The following is a 26,767-nucleotide window of genomic DNA, read 5'->3' as shown; positions in this document are numbered from 1 at the left end:
CACTTTGCTGTGATTCAGAGGTTAAACGTAAACTTAATGAAAGAATACAGTTGGCTTACCAAGTGTACGCACAACAATCCACTGGATGCCAAGTCCAAAGGATCTCTGGCTGTCTGGCACACATCTGCACAGCACAGTGTTGGTCAGACATGCAGGCATACGGAATCTCCCATTTATCAGTCTAGTTCTACTTTAAATGTCACCCTCAGGCAGTAATCTTTAAACATTAAATATAAGTGATAAAGCTAATGCCTTTATCCAGCATTTGCTGGGAAGTACTTCAGTATATTTAGTAGTAGCTCAGTATATTTGTTGTATTGTACTATTTAAACACATTTGTGCCTGAAATTCATTGGAGTATAGGACAAGTTGTTTTCATGAATTCTAAACTGACATATTGGGATATTTGTCTTAAAGTGCCCTCATTTAGCTACACAAACATTTCAAATATCTTCCACAGCTGGTTTAGAATGACTTTATGCAAATTGTGAGTCTAACTGAATATCTGCTTTAGAGAGGGCTGACATGAAGCAGCAGCTGGGACTTCTAGTCTAGTTCAGTGTGTGAATTAGACTCATACTATGTGCAGCCACAGATAAATGCACCACTGCTATGTTCATGAAAGGACTGCAAGGTATTCCGATTCTGCTTTAATATAATGTTTGATGAAAGCACTGCACTGCCCTCAGATTAAATCCAGGCCCCCCATTTGGCAGAAACTGTGTCACTGGGCCATCATCATTATGTTGCAGTTAATCTGAAGTTGAAAACACTGCAGTGGCCATGGGTCAAACCCAGGACAAGTTCTCTCAGTGGGCCTGAATGAAAATGCCCACTCTGTAGTACCAACTGCAATACCCATGGGTAAGGAAAGTAACTTATCATCATTTTCCAAGTTATGGAAGCATTAATAAAACGTAGTTTGATATAATATTGGTCCCACTGAGTGGTAAAAATAATACAGTGAGAAGGAAGTCAGAATCAACACTACAAGCATTCGTGTTTTTAAAAAAAAAAATATTTCACTGTGGCCACCCACCTGAGTGTGGCGGTGAGTGCTGGGATGCTACAGAGGAAGGTGAAGGAGATGATGATGAAGAGAAAGGAGAGAAAGGCTGGCATGTGGTGGCAGGAGCTGCCACATTTCCCTGCCAGAGCAAAGCCCTCCTCGCCCCAGGACACATTACCCACCACACAGTTACATCCAGAGTACACCTATCAACACGCAGTACACAGACAGATGCACATAGGTCAACATATAACATACCAAACTAGTTATGGTATTAGTCCAATCATTAGTTAGGATGATGAAAACAATAACTCAGCATACTTGTAATTTTCTCATAAGTCTAAGGGTAAATATAATGTTAATTTGTGTTCTCTACATATTTGTAAGTAATAAGAAGTTAAACTAGTTTTGAGGGGAAAATAATCTTCATAATAGCAGTGAGGTTCTCCAAAATCTCATTAGGTGACTCTTTAAAAGAAACAGTTTGCCACTTTCACACCCAAATCTGAATTTCAGTCTGGCTTTGAAATGTTCATCATGAACACTAATATCTGATGTTTTATGATGTTGAATGTGAGGCAACACATTTGTAATGAGAGTGTGAAGACAGGAGAGAAAAGCTGTTTTAAATTGTGGAAACTGGACGGATTTTAAGACACCGACATAACAATCTAACTGAGCAGAGACAACTTCGATTAGTGCATTCATTATAACAGAGAAACACTGAACTTTAAAATTGTAGTCCTCTTCAGTAGGGCTAATTTTACTAATTGTATGTACTGTTGGGTGGTTTAAATTACTGTCTATCCATACCTTGTATTTAAAATGCTTAGTGTACACTTTTTCCTCTGCAAATAATTAGTCTGCCATATGTCTGCCATGTAAATGTATTGGAGTAAAAAGTACAATATTTTCCACTGAAATAGCATATTACAAGTACCAGATATTAGAGTACTTGTATAAATGTACTTAGTTACTTTCCACCACCGTTAACTGTCATACAGTATCAATAAATGAAATTGCCACTTATTTTTTCTTAATTTGCTTAATTTTGGTTTATTTTCTTCACATTTCTGTGTAAGAATTATGTACACAGGGAAATAAATAACCAGGTGGTGACTTGTATTTCATGCAAACATCATATCCAGAATATGATCAAAACTGGGGTACTACTATGTTGAGGTGTGTCCTTAACTTGAGTCAAATGGCAGTGTCAGTTAACAACAAGAAACAAAAACTTCAAAAAAGATAAGAGTTGTAGTGATCTACACCCTGAAATTAAAGGAAAGGTAAGGATGTTCTATGCCAATCTACAGGATCTAGAACAGAGCCAATCTAGATATTTTTGATTAAATGAATAATTAAATCAATCAATCGTTTTTGATTAAATGGCATGACGGTAAAAATGCCCAACAACACACTGTTAAAACCCCGACAGCACAGTGTTGTGAGAGAGTGACCCACAGCGCCATGAAATACATAAACTATAGTTGGCAGTCCCAAGTAATGAAATTAAAGCCAGTGTCAGAGAGTGAAAAACTAGTTAAATATCTATTTCAGTCACATTTTGTAGGTTAAGAAAACCAATAAAGAGTTGCTGTTGGTTGAAAACTGCACCATTTTATTCATTTTGAGGCTAAAGAGAACCTGTCTAAATTCTGTCAAGACCTTCTGCAGATTCAAGCACTATCTGAAATATTATAGGAAACCAAAGTAAAAGTTGTGATGCAGGTTTTTTTGTTTTTACTACAGAGGTATTCAGCTGTCCAAAATATTGAACTGCTTTATTCATCTTAATGCGCCATAGTGGTCTGACGTCTCAGTACAGAGAAAACTGTTAATCCTACAGGGATATGAATACCCAGATTACTTACGTTTCATATTATATTCCCAATATGATTAATATCAGGACAGGACTTATAACAGGGAGACTAGTGTGCATCTCAACACACTCATTGACAGACAAGGCTACTGTATGTGTTTTTGATGACATTAGTAAAGCTGAATGACATTAAACTAAAAGATCATTAAATTATTTCATTATTATTTCATCTATTTATGATTTGGAAACAGCAGTTGCTTAATTTGAAATACATTTTATTTTGCATTGAAATGCCTCAGGGTTGATTTACTAAGCCTATAATGTAAAGGGGTGCTGCAAAATTGACATTTTTCAGTTTCTACAAACACTGACAATGTAAATGACTGTAACTGAATTATATTCATTTGAATGCACTACTGCTTCATCTTACGTTGGGAAGTTTACTACATGTCTTGAGACAAAGAGGATAGTGTATGTCTTCTGGTCCCAAGCTTGAATTTATGGTTAAAGACACCAGTATTTCAGAACAGCCATAATGCCTAATTTCTGCAACAGGAAAAGCTTCAGCATATTGGGGGGTATAACTAAAATAACCGTGTAACCTGTATACTGTACATAGGCTTTCCCTCTTTGGCTTTTTGCTTTTAACTAAACTGCCTTGGATCCTAGTAAATCCTGTCTAATTTCCCACTAGTCAGACTAAAATGACACGAGCAGTGTGTCTACTGTACCTGTTTGCCATTGGAGCGTTCGGTGTGGTTGATGGAGCTGCAGCCAGCGTGGCAGGGGGAGTAATACATCACACCATCTGCCCCACACACCGGGTTATACAGCTCTCTGACGCAACTACAGGCTGCATTACAGCCCACGGTCAGGTTCTCCTCTAAAGAGGAGCTGCAGACAGGAGGGGAAGGAGACGCAGAAATGGGATGGAGGGAGGAAGCAAACGTGTGGAGAATGAGAGTGAAGCAGAAAGAGATGGTGAAGGGAGACAGATGTAAACACACAACACAATGGGGAAAGAGAGCATAGAAGAAAGTCATTAGTCAGCATGAATTTGATTGCTCATGATCTCTCATTATCTGGGATAATAAATATTTTCCTAAGTCACTACTACACAAATCAGCATGATGGTACTATTCTGAAGTACATGAAGACATTGCTTAAAAAGCACAGCAATAAGCTGTATGAACTGTTTGTATCTCACAAGTCTTGGTAAATGAAATTAAATTTATCGCTAAAGCTAACATTACCACGTAACATTACCATTACTTTTAGTTGGCTATCTCTTGTGTGAATAGGATATTGGTAGGAGTGACAGCAGGAATAATGTTGGCTGTCAACTACCTAAAGGTAAACCTTTTCCAATAATCTTGCAATAGACACGAACAACTCCCGTAAACTTTTATTTCTTAGAAAGCATAAAATGTAAAAATCATTAGGAGTATGAGACTTTCACTGAATTACACTGAAAATATAAAATAATTCAAACAAGGCAAAAACTAACAGTAAAAGTAAAGAGTGAAATGTGACAAAAACTGCCATACATTTTAGTAAAGAGTAACACAAAATCAAAACTAAATCAGAATCAGTAGCCAAAATAAACACTGTGCACCTGTTTCTAACGCGCAGCTTGCTGGGCTTGTCATACAGGTGTTGGTACTGGTCCAGGTGGTGTTTCTCCATCAGACCAGACTGGTATGGTGCTGTGACACCAGCCATTGGCACGTTAGGGCAGTGGATGAGAAAGATGAAGATGGCGAGTAGGCTGACCATTGCACACATCATGCAGAAACGGATGATACTTCTACAGCGCAGGTTCATTCTTTTCACAATGTAGCCACCCAGGAAGGTGCCACCACCTCCTGCTGGTACCACCATATATCCTGGGAGGGGAAGAAGAATAAAGAACCATGCTGTCAGGCTGCAGTTCCACTCTAAGGACATTAAAGGAAATTGCGTCTTAGATCAAACAGTGATTCGTTCCCAGTTGATTGGTACCCAGGTTTTTTTAATTGAGGGGGGCCTCTTTGTTATGTTTTGTCTTGCTTTGCCATTTATATGTTGGATGTGTTTCCCGTTTGCTTCTCTCCCACTCTTTGTGCTCACTTATACAGTAATTTAATTCAGCTGAATTCCCAATAAAGCTGTTCTCACTTACATGTTTTTCTGGTTCTGTTGTCAGACAACAGAACAAGAACAAATAGTGACTAAAATGAGGCCCATTAAGACCACATGTTAACCAGCAGTCAATTCCAAGCCATTTCCAAGCTGCTGCTCTGCTCTGCTGAATTTATAACCACAATGTTGCCTAACAAAATTACCATATACATAAATTAAAGACAACAGATGTGCTGGAATTTCAGCTATATTCATGATCACTGAGATAGAAAGTTAAAGCGCTTCACATCTATGTCAGCTGCCGTGTGGTCAATTGAATGAGACGCATAGAGAGATTAGCCTGTGGAGGGAAAGCTCAACCTTGACCTCGCTGGGCAATACTGGCGACTCTTTTCTATGGAAAGTAGCTACGGTGTGTCCCAAAAGTCGCTAGATTTGGCACTAGGTGCTTTTGTGAAGAAGATTCCCTAAAAGGGGTGTGAAAAGTCAGTAAATCTGGTGACAAAGGCCCTAAATTGGCAAATCTGCCTGTAAACGCCCCCCTGATGATGTAATAGAAACTGTATGCAACGACCAATTGTGTAACTTTATCTCACACTCAGTCGGTCAGCCAGTCATGGATATTCACATTTCTAGGGCTGGCCTCTCTGTTACTGTCCAGCCAGAAACTTGAAAAAATTAAAAATCAAAAATTAAAAAAAAGAATGACATTTAGTAAATTCAGTTGAAGTACATGTTTGATAAGGAATTGCATAAGACACAACTGGTGGACTCTGGATTTAAAACAAACAAATAAACAAACGAACAAACAAACAAATAAAAACCCACCCAAAAACTTACAGCCGAATGCAACAACTGTTTCTTTTTAAAAAATTGCTTAAAAGTATTCGTGGAAGTCAGGCGTATTAAATGATAAATGATCAAAAATCACAGAAAAGTGCCTCATTGTTTCTGGAAATTAGGTACAAAAGTGTTAAATTATACATCTTTGACATCTCCAAAATCTCCAACAGTTTGAAGCCGTGATTTTCATTTGAAATTCAATTGACCAACTGTTTGGGTTGGCTATGGACTGTGTTGTATAATTTTAAGTCTTTATAAGTCTCTTACCAAACCATGTAGCAGCCTCTGATGCACTGAGACTGAACTGTGACTCCAAGAACTTTGGACCAAAGGTGGACATGCCAGCGATGAGGGTGGCCTCAGTAGCTCCAGCCAAGCACAGGAACAGGAAAGTGGGATTCTTTAAGAGGAGCAGCACAGATCTGGAGAGAGAGACAGAAAGAATAAGGGGCAGCAGTGTGTACCTAACTGATAAACTTTTGCTTCCTTTTTAATTAAATCAGTCCACTCTAATCTCAACAGCCTGGAGACGTTTCTAATACAGTACAGATAAACACTGCACTTGATCCAGAGATTTAGCTTGTTACATAATGATTATCGCCTTACTCTGCTGCTGTAATCCCCTGTGCTACAGAGATGACATCACATTGTTGTTGCTGAGTTCATAGTAAACACAGTTGTAAACTGTTGTCACTGACACTGACATGCCTGTCTGCGTGGAGTTTTTGTCTGAGAATGTGACATTAGTTTCCTTTCTATTTGAGTCTGTTAATGGAAAGATTGTTAGTTATCAGTAAAGAGCAATGTACTATATATGTTGTCTGCCTGCATATCTAATTCATTCACAATACAGGGTTCCAGTTTACACACAGTCGAGGTTGCACACACAGCAGGGAGGTAGAAAACACATCACAATGTCATGGTAGCTTATATATAACCATTTTTCTGCATTTAGAAATGGAGCAGCTTGTTGGAAGCTGGTTACTACTACTGTTACTTGTTACAGGTGAATTTGTATGCTGCACTCATCCTCACATTTCCAAAAACCTTTTACTTCACATCTCAAATTGATAGACATCTGTTGGCTCTAGCCGGCTAACATGATTTTCCATGAGAAATGACAGCTACTAGCAGTAACAAGGTCAATGGACTAGAAAAAATGACAGGAATGAAAGTCTGTCCCAGACCATCAACAGGGGGGGGAAAGGTGAAACACTCTTAACATTAGCATTAAAAAAAAAGTTAAGAGCACAGAAGGATATAAGTAACTATAGCAATTATAGTATGAACTTCTGCTGCGGTATTGCCAGATTGGGCAGTTTTCTTTAATTGGGTAGGTAAAAATTGATTTGGTTCGCTAAGCATGGCGCTCCAGTGCTTAAGTGGTTAGAACACCGCTGCTAAACACGACCCCATCTGAAGGCAACACATATCCAAAACAGCTCCTCTCCTGTCCTCCTGTTATGGAAGTAAGTGCACTACCTTGGCATGTCTTTCACTGATTTGCCAAACTGAGGGTCTGACGCTGTGGTGTGGCTCCCGTCCTTAAGCTGGTGGGCTTCAGACACCCGCATGGCCACATACTCCTGAGAGCCTACAGGAGGAGACAGAGGAAGAGTAAGTGAGACTGTGAGTGACAAGGTGAGACTGAACATTTTTGTACCTCTGTACCTCTGTTTAATATAAAAATGAAAATATGACTGCTCTTTAGCTTATTTACTTCATTCTTGTTTTGTACAATTGAGAGAGAGAGAGAGTGTGTGTGTGTGTGTGTGTGTGTGTGTGTGTGTGTGTGTGTGTGTGTGTGTGTGTGTGTGTGTGTGTGTGAGTGTGTGAGTGTGTGTGTGTGTTTGTGTGTGTTTGCACAATGGCAAGGAGCGGTACCCGGTAGCTGTCGTGGGTAGCCCAAGATGGGGAATGCTACCAGTAGAGCTGCTGCTCCTCCCGCAAGGAAGCCAATCCACCAAGCCCCGACCCACAGAGGGTTCTCTGGAGTCATCTCTGTCCTGTGACAGCACACACAAACATTGTTCAAATCACTCCCGCCTCACTGATTCATTACTACCTACAGCAGAGTCCCGCTATGGCAACTCGCAAAAATGATGTTTAATGGGTTAAAAAATATACTTATATTAAATCACAGGTAGGGTCATGGGTAAAAATTAACTAAAAGCTATCAGGCAGTGTGTGAAATAAATGTGAAAATGAAAAATAATAAAACAGAAAACAGAAATGGAAATAAAGGCACCTCTCACCCCTCAATTCATCATGATTCCAGAACTGACAATGCAGCTAAGTGATAGCAACTGGGAGTCACTTTGGATATGTGGACAGATGATTACCAAAAATTCGGTTATCTCTATGTCAATTTGCATTGCATCAAGTAAGGACTGACTGAGCGAGTGTTTAAGGCATATCTGAACGGGAAAGTACATCATGCCAAAATGGCAGATAACCTCAGACCAGCCATCATGATAGCCCTGCTTAAATACAATTCGGTTGAGTGTTAAAGTGAGTGAATGAGTAGCCTATGTGCTTAATTAACATTATGGGTACAGGCCGGGACCTAAGTGAATGGTCGGGTCAAGACCAGATTGGATTCAATCTGTGGGTAAGGGGTTGGTTCCAGAACTGAGCCTTGCGGGTATGAGAAAAGTGCGGGTTCGCAAAATTGGACCCACGAAGACCTCTGCCCTACAGAATATAAAGGACACTTAATAGTTTGCTCAATAGTGAGCAGGAAATTGAGATTTTGGAGATCATCGTTTTGCATCATTACTGACGGAGTGCACGATATCCAATTCAAACACTCTGACACTTCGGACACTCAAATAAAAAGGCCAGGGAGTAAATGTGGTGCACCATCTATCTACTAGTCTCTCCTAGTACACACTAGTCTGTTCCATTTTATTACACTCTAGTTTGTTCTAGCAGCAGACTCACGTTAGATGGATCTCGGTGTAGATGTTGAGGAAATATCCCCCCAGCAGGTAGCCTGCTGCCGGACCCACAATGGCTGCGGTGTAGAAGATCCCTGGGGGGAGAGAGAGAGAGAGAGAGAGAGAGAGAGAGAGAGAGAGAGAGAGACCACAGAGACAGGCCACGGGTGTGTCAGTGCCTGTCTTCTTCCTGTTTCCTACATACCTCTTCCTGTCCTACAGGTTAAAAAGGCCCCATTGTTCTTTACCAGGCTCTGTATCTACAAAGTTCAGGTTTCATGAGAAAAAAGAAACTTTAAGTGAGAAACTGTGTGCATGTGTGTTTTGGTGAGAACATTTCCTTGTGTTACACTGTACCCTGCTCCTATTTGAAATGGCCAAAGGGGCCAATGCACAAATTTGGCATGTTTTGTTCTACAGATGTTCAAAGTGAATTCTGTGTGGTGCGAAGATGGGTGGTGACAGGAGTCTAAGAGGGTCAAAATTACAGCTCCATCACTTTTTCTCTGGGGATGGCACTACAATAATGCATATCATAGACGATCCGTTGGTGACAGTTAAAGAGGGAGTCAGCAGCATTTTCCTGCATGTATAAGAGCACACAGATGGCCCATTAGGTTACATCTCCCTAATAAGCTCGCTCTTAGAAGTAACAACAACAATTCTGTGACTTTATTCGGGATGGTTGTTGCTAATTGGAGTCATAGTGTCATTAGGGAGACACATAAGTACTTTATCTGATCCTAGAGGGAAAGTGCCACAGTTGTCAGCAGTTGCACACATTCAGTCAATTCACAATATAAAACACTTTAAGGCATTAAACTTAGAAACAATAAAAGCAAGAGGGAAGGAGTGCGATGCAACGTAGCAGGCAGCTGGTGAGAAAACAAGTAGGGGGTGATGTTGATGCTCAAACAGAAACCTTCATTCCTATGCATGCAAACAGCAGATCTGTTTACATGCAATTATTAAAAGATGCAGTTAGAGGTTTTTTCAAGGCCTGTTATTTGCATATATATTCTCATTATTCAATGCAATCAAAGCACAAGCAACAATCATCATTCAGAGAGAAAAATCAGTGCCTCCTCTTCATTACCCAACTGCCAATATGAGCTGAGACTCTGACAACCCTCCTCTCTTACTGTATGACCTAAACCAGTTGTTCATGTCTCAGCAGTGTGCTGAGAATGGTAAGCAGTGAGGTAATATTGTCAAATCCGTTCGCCCAAATGGTCAATAAGAGAGTTTAGTAGTTTAGCAAAAGCCATATGAGGTCTATGGAGGGCTGAACAATTGGAAAAAAATATCTAATTAGATTTTTTTCTGCCTAGTCAATCGATTAGTCGATCACCAGAAGATTGGACAACAATTAATTAATTAACTTATTAAATGTTCAAGTCATCTTTCTAAACAAACGTAGCGAACACTTACTGGTTCCAGCTTCTCACATGCGAATACTTCCTAATGACAGTAAACACAATATCTTTAGGTTTAGGAATGTTGGTAGGACGAATCAAGACATTTGATGACATCACCTTGGACTCTAGCAAACTGTGATAAACATTTTTCACTATTTTCTGACACTTTATAAATCCCAAAAGTAATCAGATAATTAATTAAGTAATCAGTAAACTAATTCAGTAATCAAATCTGACTGATATGCATCAAATATAATTATTATTTTTATAAAATAATTTCCAGGCTTGTCGTTGTGGTTTACATAGTTTTAAACAACATTTGTACCAAGGACAGTCACAAAAAAACTTTTTTTATATGCATAGCTTCAGATAACACAATACATTTGCTTGTTGTTGAGGCCTGCCCAGGGTTCAAACCAGTCAAAAGAGTCAAATTCTAAATAAACTGCTAAACTGCTAGTTTTTATTTAGAAAAATTGACTAGTTAACCTTACATTTGCTAAGATATTACATTTGTGGTACACCCTTAATATTAACATATAATCATGACATTCAAAAGTGGTGTAATATTTATTGAAAACAGCTACATACAGTAATTACCCAGGTTTGCTTATATTGACATATTGCTGTCTTTGAAGTAGTGTTTATGTTAATTGCATTATGACAGAATATAACTAACCTATACTGCAATAGTGTTTTGCCGGTGTGTGATATCTGACTGACAATCCCTAAAGATTTTCTTGACAGCTCCGCACTTTAGCGACTTAAGATAATGTTAATGATAGCATCTGAATCTGTGGGTCCTGTTTCAGAGATTTTGAGGTGATAAGCTTGAACAACAATATCATATGGAAAATTTAACTGGGAGATTCAGACAAGTCTGTTTATCTGCTGTCTCTGTCACATGACAACTCAAGAGCTTCCTGCTAGCTACCTGTTTGAAATTGACATGAGGCGATAAAATAGATCTGTCGTCCTTGACCAGAGGTCGCGACCCTCCGGTGGTTCAAAGGGGGTCGTAAGGGGGGGTTGCAGGAAGGTTGCTAAAGTACATGAATATGAAATAAAAGTAGGGCTGCACAATATAATGGTGGCCGATATATTATTGGCTGGTAAGTAAGAAAATCCATTTTTTTTTTCCCACTAATGGATTTTAAGCCAATAATTATAGCAGATAATGCCGATTTCCATCCTCAGAAAGGGGCTGCACTCCTAAAAAGGTTAGGAACCAATGACCTAGATTTATCTAAAGCAAGACCAACCACTCTGTAGATTGCTCCTGCTTAATATTTCAAATTTTAAAATTATAAAAATAAAATGGCCGGGCATAAATAGTTTAGAAACTGGCATGCAGAGAACATATTAACCAGACAGCCAGGAGTTCCTTTACTGTTGTTATAACTACAGCCGAATAAATCTGCTGAGACATTTGTAATTTTATCAACAAGTAAAACTTTTCACTTGCAACAGCTTATAAGACATATGTATGTTATAATTATCACAGCTCTTGTAATTTGAAAATCACATTCTTTCAAATTGCTATTTCTTTTTTTTTTAAACAACTAAACTGGCATCTGCATTTTACATTTTATGGCAGAAAGAAATATAGCAATTAATATGCAAATGTACAAAACACACACACATATACACAAAGGCAAAGAAAAAAGTGGAAAGAAACATGCTGTACTAAATGAATTACTGATGTGACTCACCTATATAAACAGGTGCATAGTTGGACTTGACGTTCTCATCCAGATATGTGACCCCTAACGTGTACAGAGGCGTAGCTCCCACACCATGGAGAAACTGGCCCAGCATAAATACAAAACGATAGCTGGACAATCCCCCGCCCTCCTTGTCCCAGCACGGGCTGGTACGGTTGGCAGAACACATTCCTGTTTGCTGAGGCAGACTGACCTGGTAGGGGGGTGTGGTGAAGTGAGGCAAGGCAAACACCAGGGAACCCAGTGCCATGATCAGCACCCCCCATCCCAGCCAGCGAGGCTTGTGCCCCGTCCCACCAAAGTAACTGACGAAGGCCAGGCAGACGCAGGCAGCGATGTCGTAAGAACTGGCGATGAGGCCGGCCTGGTAGCTGCGCAGGTCAAATCGCCTCTCAATGGAGGTGACCACCGTGTTAATGAAGCCATTGATTATCATCCCCTGGAGAAAAGAGGCCACACAAAGGAAGAACAGCACCCAACGAGGGGTGTTGAAAACTTGAATACCTTTCGGCCTGAGAGCCCCCCAGCCGCATAGCTGATCCAAGTCAGTGGAGATCAACTTTAATCCCATGGTGGGTCTTGTTTCCACCCCATACAGCTGCCCAGGGAGCGTGGACGCCCCAGTGAAAATGTGGGGCCGAACAGGGCCATCAGTTCCGGGGCTGCTGGGGCTTCTGGGGCCTGAGCCTATAGGGCTGCCTGTCTGGGAGTCCACAGGACTGGGAGTGTCCAGAGAGGGACCCCCACTGAGAGGGCACTCCTGTAGGTCCAGGAGCTCCTGCTTGGAGCTGAAGGAGGTGTCGGCATTAAGCAAAACTGGCATTGCCCCTCTGAGGGGCACTGTCAGGGTCCTGTGGCAAAGAAGGAGGATAAATGTGGGACGTCTTTGAACTGAGGAGACAAAGTGATATGTTTACAACCACAATGTAGAAAAAAGTAAATGTGAATCAGCTGAGGCTCAAGGTGAATTTGTTGTGGTCAGGGATCTGTCAGGCTTGTCTCTGAAATGATCTATTCTTGGCTTGTATTGTGTACTCCATGTGTCCACAGTGCTGAATATTTTGAAAGGCTCTTCGGGTGCTTCCGTTTATCTATCTCTACAAAGTTGTACAGGTGGAAAAAACTGCTTCATACTGACGTGGAAAAATGGCACCCTATAAAGAGCAAAGACAGAGAGAATAAATAAATGGATCAATCCCTTCAAATAAGGCACTAAAGCTTTTAGCAGTTGTATGAATGAATTATGCATATAAATCTGAATGGATGACTCAGTGAGACAGCTGAGAAAACACATCTCTAGCTCAAAATTGAATTCCCACCTTCTTGAGAACAATGTTATCCTCAAATTAAAGACAACAAAACATAATTTTTATGTCTAGACAACTGACATTGTGGCCTGCTGTTACCTTGGCTGCTGCCTAATATTGTGTTTTTGCCACATGCGGATTCCAGGGCAGGAAAACAGACATACACATGAACATAGATATGAAATCAGTCCTGCTGTCTTGTGTGTGCAACATCACAGTGGAGCTGGGAGAATGGATTTGAGGTTCATACAGCGTGCTGGGACTCCATCAATTCAAGCCTTTCTAATTACACAACAGAATCTACAAAGAAATTAGTATCAGAAGTTGCACATAAACGCACGGGCTGAAATACACTACCTATAAAACCTCAAATAACACACGGGTAATGAAGCATAACAAGCAATCTCTGCTCCAGCAAGCACAAATACAGATCACAGCTTTCATTAAAACAACCATAAAAACAATATGCAGATCTAGCTGTTGTATAACAAAATTTAATTTGTCAGCTTGCGACATAATATCCACATTTCTACTCCAACACACGTAATTCACTAAAAACCTTTTATATATGCATATTTTACTTATTATTGCACCTTAAAGTGTGGTGAACATTATCCATAAGGTTCATTTTTGTAGTTCACTAGTTAAAATAACATTCATGCACAGTTAAATTTACAAACTGATTCAGGTAAATGCTAAATAAAGTAGACATTATTTATTGTATATTCTGTAGCCATCTGCTTACGGTAAGTAGAGCAGTGTTTGCGTGTTTGTGTGTGTGTGTGTGTGTGTGTGTGTGTGTGTGTGTGTGTGTGTGTGTGTGTGTGTGTGTGAGAACAGAAGACCTCTGTTATACTTTAATAAGAATCCTGTTTGTGTAAATGTTTGCCTCGCACAACCTGACCTTAACATTTCATATAAGTACATGACTGTGCATAATGAGCTGTAACAATATCAATGATTTAAAGAAGACATTGAAAAAGTCCCTCATTGACTAATTTCCTCATAAAATGAATTCACACTAAAGTGCAGCAGCTCAGCATGTGATGCAACTGGATACCTGCCGCTATACAGAAATATTTCATTTTCAAAGTGAAGAGAAAGGATTCAAACTATAACTTTCTATAACTTTTGAAATTTCTTAAAACAGACATTACACAAAGAAACTTTATACTTGATATTATAAACCCAATACACGATGTAAACTGAGGGACACCTTTACAAAATTAGGTTACACCAGCCTACATTTGTGCATCCACAATGTGTAAAAATCAGTGCTTCCAAAGTAGCACTTTATTACACTTCACTGATGAGAACTAATTTTCTCTCTCCAAAAATAACATTTTCCAAGCTTTTCTGTATACAACAGTAGATTTTACTTTAATTACATACAGCAAACTCATTCACAGAAGCATTCAGGCTTTGGAAATAAAATGATATTAATTGGCAACTCCAGTTAATATAATATTATTGCCCCTAAAAATTCAACTTTATCATGAACACAAAGCTGTAAACATATTAAAAAATAAATAAAATTAGAAATAAACTATATTTAGCCTCCTACCTCCATTCCCGCTTATGATAATCAACAGTTCTGGTGAAATCAAAGAGTGCTGATAAATGAAGAAATTAGACAGATACGGTGTAAGAAAGACAGTGTAAAATAAAGATGGAGAGCCAGAAAGGGATATCCATGGTAGGTCCTAAGTCCGTCTCTCAAAGCCTCTTATAATCTAGTGCTGTGGCAGCACGTCAGTACATTCACACGCCCCCTCATTGGAGTCCTGCAGGCTGCCCCCGTAATCCACCTGAGAAATAACTGTTCACTGATACTGGAGCTTTGCTGCCTCCCACTGGAGGTGAACTGTATTTTCCCATCACTTGTGCTTTCGTCTTTCCACGCTTGCAAACAACAAAGTTCGATAGCAATAGCAATTTTTATTTTCGCTGCCACTTTATATTCAACCTAATGTTTAAATGTGGGGGGAAAAATAAACATTTGATCTGGTAATAATCTGGTTGAGTTGCATGCCCTGTTTCCTTATTACACTAGGCTATTGTTCTTCTCTTTGCTAACGCAAAATGGGGAAAACTAATGAGCCATGGTGAACAGAAAATGGAGACAAAACCATATGAGAGGCAATGTGTGGAGACATTTGGGATTGAACATCATAGATGGACAAATCATAGATACAGGTTCGGCTGTTTGCTGCCTTTGTAAAACACAGTAACATTAGTTTGTCACGTGCGTGAGGCAACGAAAGCACCATGAACACGTCTTCTAGGACCGTACATGCCATTCTAGTGGATTACATGTTAGTTTGCATTCGTTCAAACTTGATTTTAAAAAAAGATAAATCTGTCATTTGTATCAGTCTGCTGTGGAACTCTTGATCACTACATTAATCTAACTGTAAGTTTCAGGTGCTCCTGAATGTATGAGGGCTCTGAAAACTTCCTGAAAGAGGCCTCTGCAGACATCCAGTGGTGACCATTCACTATTTTCAGTTTAAGTGCTCAAACAGGGCTTCCGTCTGGTTTATCAATCCACTTTTAGATCTGCATTAATTGGCTGTTTTGATATTAACATTATATCTAGTGGCATAGCTCACTGTGTAGAATAATATCACACAAATGTCTAACTTCACAGAACGTTTTCACCCTTTTTAGGTCACTATCTTGGCTTTGTGGCCCCAACATTACTATTAACAGTATCAGGCAAGGTTTTTGGAAACAACATTAATTATTTACATTATATTTTACATTACTTTTGTTATTCACAACTCTGTCAAGGGTGCCTTCAAACAACTCAAAATCCTCCACACCCACATGTCACATCATCTGTATTTAACATGCATGGAGGCAGAAAGTGGGACATTGTGATTTAATAAACAGCCAGTCTTAGGTTAAGAGGTATTTACTGACCATCCGCTTTTAGCTTAAGCCAAGTACTACCTGGCACTCTGGAGGTCCTGTCCTCACAATGAAGCCACACAGCTCACACAAACAGTCTCCAACTTGGAGCAAAACACAGATGACTCCGAAATGTAACATTTGGCTAATCAGTAGCTAACAAGCTGGCTAAGAACACACAAAATGTAAATAGGACAGATTTGATGTTAACCCGAGGGGCAGGTCTGCTCTTTTGTTAGAAGCCAAGAGTCCAAATTGTTACCAAACTTCCATCAAACTCCCTGCAAAACAGCGAAGACCCAGCTCCCCAAAAAACCGAACAGAATGTTTGAGTTCAGAGATTAGTAACTGCACTGCAATTCTTAAATTTCAAATTGTAATCTCTTACACAGCTTATTATGGGAAAACATAAGCACATTGTTGTTACTCATTACTATGCAGTAGTGTAATATATTGATGGTTGAGGATGAGCAGCTATTTCCAACAAAACCAACTCTGCTCAACTTACTGTACTCTACCTACCCACCACTTAACGACAGATAGCAACTACATGGTTAGAAACTAATATGAATTGGTTTTACATCCACCAAGCTGAAGACATTTTTCTCTGACGATCGAGACCGAAACAGAGCAAAAAGGAGAGTGAACATGGGCTTAAATTTGTCAGGTACTGGTGATGACCCCAAATGAATAATGCTATGAATGAATGTTAATGACTTCTTGCTTCATGACTGCTGAATACAGCTATATGTAGCTAACTGTTTGCTAACACATTAGCATAAAATAAACTTCTAATGTTGTTAGAAGGTGGTGGTTTTTCTGCCAAAAACTACCACACCTCTTACATAAGCTTTTATTACTTTTTATTACTATTATTTATTACTGAAAATGTACAGACGGGAAGAAAAAACCAACACAAAGCGTCTTACTAAGTTGTTGAGCCACCACGAGCCGCCTGAACAGCTGCAATGCACCTTGGCATAGATTCTCCAAGTCACCGGAACTCCACAGGAAGGATGGATCACCATTCTTCCAAAAGATATTCCCTCATTTGGTGTTTTGATGATGGTGGTGGAGAGCTCTGTCTAACACATCGGTCCAAAATCTCACACAGGTGTTCAATTGGGCTGAGATCTGGTGACTGCAAAGGCCAACGCATGGGATTCACATCATTTTCGTTCTCATCAAACCATTCAGTGGCCCCTCCTGCCCTACTGGAGGGGAGCATTGTCATCCCGTTTCTCCACTCGTATTTGTCACCCATCTGTATGTTCATATGCAAATAATGAAATTCTCACTCACTGCCACTGTGCTTTTCATTCAAATAATAGCTGCAATTTTGAGCACTGAATCTAAAGAATAGTGTGTAAAATAACTGGTGGCAAGCCGCCATAGCTCTTAACTCTGCATGAACATCACAGAGTACAGAATACCTCAAGGTCCTGACAAGCAAAGCTGTGTTTCTGTGAGCTGCTGTCTCCTCAGCTAAATATTCATGATAAGTATGGATAATAATGCTTGGGAGGGAAGCCAGGGCATAAAATCCAGTTAAAAGGTTTTTATGTTTAATTTACAGGTGGATGGATGCGCAAATGAAGTCAAGACCTCATTTCCCCTTCCTGGTGGCCTGCGTTGTGGTCGAATTCTTCTATATAGAGTTAGAGGAATTTTTGAGGTGAGACATTGTGACTATGTTTAATAAGCTATCATGAGAGGCAGGGTAGGGGACACTAAGTAGATCATGATCAGGCGATGATGATATGACCAGAGGTGGGAGTGTCTTGAAAGTTGAACCAGGGCACTTTGTTAACAATACACTATGGGGAGGTAATACCCTCCTGTCCTACTGTTTGTTTTTTTGTCCATAACTGCTTATGAATCAAAGAACTCCAGACATGGAAAAGTTCTCACCCGGGTTATTTCTTTCTTATTTCATTGCTATCTGATTCTATATCTCCCCTTTTAATGTCTGTTCAAAGTGAGATCAGAGTCAGGGACTGAAATATTAATAAGCAATGGGCTTTACCCTACCTACCGGGCCTTTTATGTTCACAGCAGAAACTTATTTGCCTTGGACTGGGGAGTCTTTCCTCTTCTCTAGTACACAAAGGCTTTTGAAGTATCAAGAGGAAGTCTCTTGTGTGGTTATTACAAATTTAAGAAACAACAGACTTAGATGAAGGCTCAAACTGTCAATCTTACTCAAAGATACCGTTATTTGTACACACTGGTATGAGGTGTCACTACAATGGAATGAAATCTCTTTTTACTGGAAGAAAATCAGTGTTTACTGTAGCTGAGTATCCATCTAGTAAAACTGTACAGGACAGATAGTGAGAGTGGAGTGGAGCTGCGATTCAATGAGTCAGCTGTGAGAACAAGTAGCCCTGTTTGTACTGATGTTATTCTAGGAGCTAGCTCTTTGAACCTCAAATTTGAAAGGCATACATCCCTAAATTAAGCTACAGTGCCATTGTGCATTTGGCCTCACTGACCCTGAGCATGTTTTGAGGCTAATGTAACAAAATTCTGACCATTGTTGTAGTAGAGAGAAGATAATCACAGTCTTGATACCAGCCTAAGAGCTCTTACTCTCCGACTGTAGACAGCAGGATCATACAGTCAGCTTTATTTATCTCATACTGGATTTGTAAAAGTTGATTTGTGGCTCATTTTGCAAGTACAGGTGTACAGAGATGTTTGATTACTGGGAGAGGCGGATACTGGCAGACACTTAATTGATATTAGTTAACGGTTTGGGGGCCACCTAGGAGCCCTCATGTGTGGGTGCTTTCATCATCGTAAATTAATCTAGTCAATGTCCATAATATCTACCAACATCTGCTTCAAAGTCATGTTTCCATCTTTATAGCCTCTCACATCTACAAAATGCTATGCATTGCTTGGTGGGATTTATAACATTGATAGGGACTGTTTGAGGGTACTATTTTGTGAATAAATTTCACACTCAGATTTCAGAAGCTCAAATTTAATGACAGTAAATAGTGCACTGTATAGTAAATATGGAGGGGCGTGGTTAGGGAGTGGTTTCGGACACAGCCTTGGAGTAACAAGGAGTGGAGCAAATGGAGTTACATGTTATTTGCAATTTATGGAGGTATAGTGACCTCTGACAAACGCAGAAGTAGTACCACTTTTAAAAATTGACTGAAGCAGGCAGAAATAGTGACAGAATGGAAATCATGTCAACCAGACTAACAAACTGATCCTCACTAGCTGGGTGTCAGTCTGCTACTGCATGCAGCTCGTCTCAGTCAGTGAAGCAATTGACCTCGCTCAAACCAGAAAAGAGACACCTAAACTCGAGCTTAACGTCTGTCTGCCTCATGCTCCTTATGTCCACTGCTCCGTCTTTCTTTCTGTTTTTCTTTGTCTTCCCTCTTTGTATTGATTACTTTACAACTATATACTGAAATCATTTTCTTATGGGATACCATAAGTTGTACCATTGTTTGCTGTAGGTTTGTTTATAATATGTTTACTGTAATAAGGGGGAAGCTGTGCGAAAAGGTTCTAATTTTACTTAACTGCAGTAAATTGAACATACGCATTTTCTGACTTGTTTGAAGTGGCTTTCTTTACACAAAGGTAAAATAAGCTTTACTTGACAGTATATCCATCTGGTGTATACATTATATAAACACTGTAAAGTGTTTTACACTGCATGTTTATATGGCAACATAGTGTGCTTTAGCCAGTAGGTCTGTCACACTGCAGCATAACTTCCTTAGATCCTCAGATCTTATATCTTTCATTTCACTGGGTTTGACAGACTAAATTTACAATGCTGCTCATGGCTTTGTTTAATCTGCATCAGAGCTTTCATTCCAGAAGTCACAGTGATTGCTGGCTGGAATATGCCCCAAAATTTTCTATAAAGTAGATGGTCGTGGAGGGGGGATGACTTCTTTTTTTTATAATAGCTATCAGTATTGCATATCAAACCTAAAAAAATTTAACAAGACATCCTCTGGTAACACATATACCATACCAAAAGAAAAAATATCAATTCTAACATTGTGTGTATTTATTTTCAATTATTAATGTCAAAAAATAATAATAACCAAATATTACTTGCATTTTCATGTTTAAACAAGACTAAGAGTTTACACAGAAATGCTTTGAGCTAAAACGTCATGACAGCATTCTAAAATGCTCACAATGACAACGCTAACATGCTGATATTTAACAATTATAATGTTTACCATTTTCACCATCTTTGTTTAACATGTGAGCACGACGCTGATAATAATGGCATTAGTTCTTCAGGTCTTGGATCATAAACCCAACAACTGGCCAAATTTAAATTTTCATCTGTAGATGTAGACAGTTATCAAGACATTAAAAAAAAAAATAAAATAAAAAATTTCTTAACTCACCTCAAGGCACACCATACAGGAACTGAGGTAAATTTGAGTTAAATAACATTACATTAATTTATTAAGCCAACTACTAAAGAAGTGTAACGTTATGTATTAGCATTGGGTCATTGCTAAACTGTTTGCAGATGGGGGGTTAGCCTCACTGAATAGTTGGCAGCAAAACCTTTTGCTTAAAACAAGTTTGTTTAATTTTGAGTGTTAAACATGCTATCCATGCCAGGTCTTGGTCAGGTCTTGTCATGTTGAATGGGTCCGTGCAGCTAAACGGTCTATTTGCGACATCTACTGGTTATTAAAACGAACAGCACATTATTTGGAAGATTAGTTTTAGTCTGGATTAAAGTCTGTTTGACAGTACACGTCTGTCTACTACTCAGATTGTGTTGTGTACAAAGAGATTCAACAAAATATTTTTATTTACAAATGCATTCAAATGGTAGTGTACAAACTATTATAAACACTTACGTTAAGAGTATGACACAGTCTAGTACAACATTACCACTAAGGCCTACAAAATTACAGAATAAATTCAACATCTTTCTGGCAAAATCCTGACAAAAGTCAACATTATAAGGTTAGGATTTGTTGCAGGGCTGTTGTACATGTTTCTTTTTGGTTCATTTTTAACCCAGAAAAGGTTTCTTCTTTGCTGGATTCTCAGGTTTTATGTTATCAAACAGAAAGTTACGATCATGGCATTGGCTTCACTGTTTTATCCTCTTTCATGTTTGGATCTGGAGAACAAGGAGACCAGACACCCTCTCTGCAAAACTGCATTCTTAATCGTAAAACTTGCCAATTTGTAGCTTATTTTCATTTTAACTTTCTTTCAGCGTAAAATTGGGTTGAATCTTATTTGAAAGCAGTTTGACTAAAATGCTCATTACTCATTTTCACCGCAACCCTCTGGGCCCCACTGTCACTGTGGGGAATTAATGGGATGGGACAAAGTAGGCACTGACCCAATAATGCTCTTATGCTTGGCTGCAGCTTAGAGAGCAAACACCAACTAGCCCCACAGGCAACAGACATCACTGCTCATTTACCCCTCACCTCACTGGCAATGAATCATCTCTATTGTTACCTCTGCTCTTAATCCTCTTCTCTCTGTTTTTACAATTTCATAAAAAACAAAATGACTCCATTATAATGCTACTTGAACTACAACTTAAAGTACATTTGCATTATATGTAAATCATTCTCTACTGTTTTCCAGACATATATAACATTTCCTGGTTTGAATAAGTATTCTTCAGAGGCATTTTATGAGTCCATGCACTTTGACAATATGTAACAGAGCCTCTACCAACTTGTCAAAGAAAACAGGAACCTTTACAGCAATTATCAAAGAACATTGGCATACTTTGTATCTGGGGCTACAACTAACAATTACTTTTTATCATTGATTAATTTGTTGATTATCTCTACAATTAATCATTACTGCACAAAATGTCAGCAAATAGTGGACTGTGGACCCTGGATTATGAACCACAACTGTCCCAGGTCCCCAGAGCTTTAAGATCCTCAAAAGCACCAGTATGGCAACTGGTTTTTGGTAATTTGATCAACTTTAATTTGGTTTGGGAAATTTGCAGTACTAAATATCTATTGATATGATATGAGCCTTTAACAATTTCTAATTTATACATCTTCTTAGGATGGTCCTGACTGCCCATGGGCAGCCCAAAATTTATGAGACTGCATGAGTTGACAAACGTATGAACACATTCCCCTATGTAGATGACCAATGTCATTTTAACAGAACTGTTTGAACTAAATTTTTGGGCTACACACGATCTGTGTGGACATGGGCAGAGACTAAAATATCTGATCAACTACTGGGTGCATTGCCATGGAATTTTGTACAGACATTCATGGTCCCCGGGTGATGTATCCTAATGACTCTGGTCATTTTAGGACATTTTACAATCTAACAGGTTGCCAAGACATCTGTCTGCGCAAGCACCAGAACTGTTTGCCGTTACAAGAGTCTGTATTTTGGGAGATGGAAAAAAGGTTACTGTCTACACTGACAGCAGATATGCATTTGGAGTTATTCATGATGGAGGTTTTTAAACAGCATTTTTTCCCCCATCAACAGGAAAACAAATTGCACATGCTTCACTAGTATCTAACCATTTGGAATCAATCTTACTCACACAGGGAATAGCTATCTGCAAATTTGAGGCTCACACCGAAGCACAAGACAGTGTCTTTCGGGGAGCTGTGCCTACAGCTAAGGGGAGTTGTAGAGATATAGTTGTCGAGAAATAACAGTGATAACAGCTAAAAAAAAATAAAAAAAAAATTTAGATGACATGTATGAAAACTAAATTAAGATGATGTAGTAGCATCAGATTTTCCTGGGAGGTGTAGTTTTTTTGTATGTTAACAAATACAAATGCTGACTAGGAAAATTCCATTGTGTTATAGAAGCTAGTGGAACAGAGGCCATTCTGGATGTGACGTCAGGACTTCAGCTCTTTATAACAAAATCCAATTGAATTCACATTTATTTTATAATTTGAAATTCAGAATGGGGCAAAAACTTGCAGTGTCCATCAGCAGTCACAGAGCTGGAGCCTTTGTTGACAGCTGGCATCTGTCTCCCAATGGGGTATAAAAGACCTGCCCCATCCTGGCACCTGGGAGGTTCCCTCTTCCCTTGCATCACTTAGTGTTATGTTGGAGTTTTGATTTTCTGTGTAGATAATTTAGCATTTCATTTGTTAGTCTGGCAATAGCTCCAGCTGCCAGCCTTATCTGTTGAAATTGACATGGGTCTAAAAATGGCTCAACACGCCATCTACTGTTTTAAATCATCCTGAATCTTTTAAGGCCAATGCTGACATAGAGTCAGCCAGTTGGGACTTATTTATTCTGTGAAACCATGATCATTTTCAAATACATACTGATCGAGACTCATCTGCAATCTTTCCCTTCAGAGCCGCATATGGCTCGGCAATGGTTGCAAATGGCAGCAGGTCCTTTGACAGCAAGCTACGGCTATGTACAGTGGGGTCAAGAAGTCTGAGACAACTTTCCCATTTATAGGAAAATGTTCTAAGTCTTTGGGACCCAACTGTACATTTGCAATCGGCATTTTTCACGAGAGTGCTATTTTAACTACATGCTGGCTTTGGGTGTCTATATGGCTTGGGACCACCATGGCTCTCCACCACACTAATGTCTGGAGGAAAAAAGGGGAGGAGGGGAAAAGACATGCACCTCTAAAAAGCCCTCTAGCATATGTACCTTGCGATTCTGTGTCACTCTCCATTTTTCTCTGGTCTGGGGATGTCACTGAGCAACTCCTGCCTCACAAAATTTCAAAATTATGGTGTGGTGGAGTTAGGCTCAGAGCTGGGGGTGAAGTTAAAGTTTAAACAAAATCAATCTCTGTTAAATAGAATTCCGTTGTTTTAGTTAATCCCTCGCATGTTTTTCCTGTATTTGCGATGGTCTGAGTCAGGCCATAACAAACTCAATTGCCATTTCAGTGCACAAAACTGCATGTGGAGCATTGGTATCCTGCTCTGGCCCCATCTGTTTCTGTGAACTAGGTCAGTTAATCTCTTCAAATTAAGATGCATTAGATCTACTCTATGCTATCACTGTGTCTTCTTCACCTTGTGATTTTACATTGTGCACTGCATAAGACTTTGATTGACTTCAGTGTAGTATAATACAGCTTTTTCCGAAGATGAAGGCATCAGGTAATGGCTTGTTGTGGTAAGGTCTGAGAAATGGCAGAGTGAAGAGGAGGCTCAACCATTGATAAGGGGACTGATAGGTCTCTTATGGTTTGAAAATAAATGCTGAGTCACTGCTCTGACAGCCCACAGACACAGACACACTCTGACTTAACTTTATGATAAGACCAGGACTAGTACCAATACAAATAATGACTTTTTCGATAGAAGCCTGCATATTCACACAGAATTATCACAAAAGTGTAGATATAGTTTTCCTTCAGACTGAAAATGAAACAACAGTTTATAGCATCTGGTTATGAGTAATAAGAAAAAAACAGGGTCCAGTCAAACTGAAACTTAGTGTCAGACCTTAGTCACTTGGCCAGTTAGTATCAGATTTTTTCCACATTCTTACACCTGCACACAACTGGCAGATGATAGGCAACCTTGGCCTTCATCTCCACTTGTGCCTGCCAGCTGGATTATTACGAAGGTAATATTCGTATCTTATTTTAGTATTATCTTAGCAAGGCTTCAATAGATGTAGCAGAAGCAACGAAAAGTGATGGAATAAAGATGAATAAGTGGTATGGAGGATGTAAATTTGCCCTAGAAACTATGAGACTAAGCAACATTGTAAACTACTAGCTTACTACTAGTAGTAGTAATAGTAGTGGCCCTTCTACATAGTGAACGTAATAGAGTTCTCACCTATTTTTTGAGGTCTAGAGGTCAGAATTACTGGAACTCCTTTGGAAAAGGGTAAATAACTTCTGTTGTAATGAAAAAACAAAAGATCTTAAGAATCCTTTAACTGTCAATAAATGGTTTCCACCAACAATCTGAGCTAACAAGACTTGACTCCTCTCTAACAGGTAGACTAGATGGCAAGATGACTACCCTTGAAAGATCCCAGGTTGTCTTCTACCAGTTACATATTTAGGGTTTCAGGAATTTAACAAAAACATCTGAACTGGAAATCCACTAACTAACACTTTCAGAGCTTTCAACTGCATCTCAGGCTCATCCTCATTGGAAGGAGTTTGCTCAGTTGTCATGGTAATTTCTAGAATGAACTTTTCAAGTTTGATTTTTCAGATTGCTTTCACGGCAATTTGTTTCACGTTTATCTTCCTGCTAATACAACTCTCGCCACTTTATCAGATAAGAGTATGCCAAAAAAGAAATGCATGATACTCTAAAGACTTCACTTGGAACAGCTCACAGTTAACTCCTATCTTCCAGTTAACAGTGATACTGCATACTTGAGCACATAGACTGCCGTGACAGCTCTCAATATCGACAGACGGTTAATATTTGGTGGTGGTGTTGTCACTCAGTGTGTGTGCACAAATATGTGTGCCTACATCATGGTCACTGATTCAGTTAAAGGAAATATAATAAATTATGTGCACAGAATACCCCACATATTGCTATATTAAATTACACTGCAATAGAAACAGTGACATCACATGTATATGATGGTGATGTTAATTGGTGTCAGGTTAATTTACATTTATAATTATCTAGAAAATGAAGAAGGTCAAAACTAACACATACATATTTTCATTTTTCTTGATGGTCTTGATGGCCACCTAGAGTTTGGCCAGTTGAACACTTTAAATTTGAAGCAGAAGCAGTACAAAATGTTCTATTTGTGTTAGCAGTTACTTAAAACAGAAAAGTACTGTTTTAAGAGAATGAAAAGTAAACAGTCTTGCTGATATCAATGAGATTAAATTACAGTAAAACTGTAAAGCTGGATTACGTATTTTTTCCTGTGAATCTTTTGTGCACAGGTAGGCAATTTGAATCCAGCAAGGGGATGGCAGGCTCCACCACTAACAATGAGGAACTACTATGTGAAGAAGTATTCACTGAATGCATGTATTCGATAGCTGTTGCTGAAAAAATAACGACCCTTAGTAGCATGAAAAATGGGAACAGATTTCAAGAAAATCTTAAAACCCCCTCGAGTTAAAAATATATTCTGACCTATTTGAGCTTCACTGTGCAAACATTCCAGTCTATAACTTACACAAGAATGATGTGGAAATTGGAAGCCTCCAGTGCATGTACACTTAGAATGGACTTCACAGTCAACTGTGTCCAACAGTTAAACTTTTGAAATGAAAGATATTCGCATAATAATGGATAATTAATTTTTCAAAGAGGGAGTAGATGTAATTTTTTTTCACAATTGTTCATTATTATTAAGTATTATTATTATGAGAAGCATAACCCACTCAAATTATTATTTAAACCTTAACACATGCCTCGAGGGGATTTTAACTTAAGGGTATAGGTTTAATATATCATGTACCTCTTCATAGCTATACCACAGTAGATGAGATCATTAAATCCAACAGATGAACAATCCTGTGAAAGTAAATAGTAACTGCGAGCTCTAGGACTATTCTGACTGATGATCCGGTGTTGTTCTCTTAGTTCGGACTCATCTCAAACGCAGCTCACAGAGCCAAAAGCTTCACAATTTGGGAATCCCCCGATGAACTTTCCGTGATGCCAGCGTCCTCCATCACATGGAACCCATCGAGCCTCGTCAGGCTTCC

General features: G+C 39.1%; 1 protein-coding gene across 3 annotated transcripts in view; it reads right to left on the bottom strand.

Annotated features, from left to right (window-relative positions):
* Positions 1–26,767, bottom strand: part of slco4a1 (solute carrier organic anion transporter family, member 4A1) — a 35,439-nt gene that overhangs the window by 7,546 nt on the left and 1,126 nt on the right. The window contains exons 1-10 of one of the 3 annotated variants that reach the window (XM_040153531.1): positions 14,748–14,866; positions 11,865–13,030; positions 8,739–8,829; positions 7,680–7,801; positions 7,278–7,389; positions 6,063–6,217; positions 4,447–4,717; positions 3,563–3,725; positions 1,040–1,215; positions 60–124 (exon numbers count right to left, since the gene is read on the bottom strand). In XM_040153531.1, coding sequence (XP_040009465.1) covers positions 60–124; positions 1,040–1,215; positions 3,563–3,725; positions 4,447–4,717; positions 6,063–6,217; positions 7,278–7,389; positions 7,680–7,801; positions 8,739–8,829; positions 11,865–12,699 — 1,990 coding nt within the window. In that variant the 5' untranslated portion in view covers positions 12,700–13,030; positions 14,748–14,866. Of the gene's footprint in view, positions 1–59; positions 125–1,039; positions 1,216–3,562; positions 3,726–4,446; positions 4,718–6,062; positions 6,218–7,277; positions 7,390–7,679; positions 7,802–8,738; positions 8,830–11,864; positions 13,031–14,747; positions 14,867–26,767 lie in introns of those variants that run through there. The other 2 variants (XM_040153532.1, XM_040153533.1) reach the window with 2 other exon arrangements.

This window comes from Xiphias gladius, chromosome 18 (assembly GCF_016859285.1).
Source record: "Xiphias gladius isolate SHS-SW01 ecotype Sanya breed wild chromosome 18, ASM1685928v1, whole genome shotgun sequence".
NCBI lineage: Eukaryota > Metazoa > Chordata > Actinopteri > Istiophoriformes > Xiphiidae > Xiphias > Xiphias gladius.
Note: the sequence above shows the minus strand (reverse complement) of the source record. Positions and strands in the feature narration are given on the sequence as shown.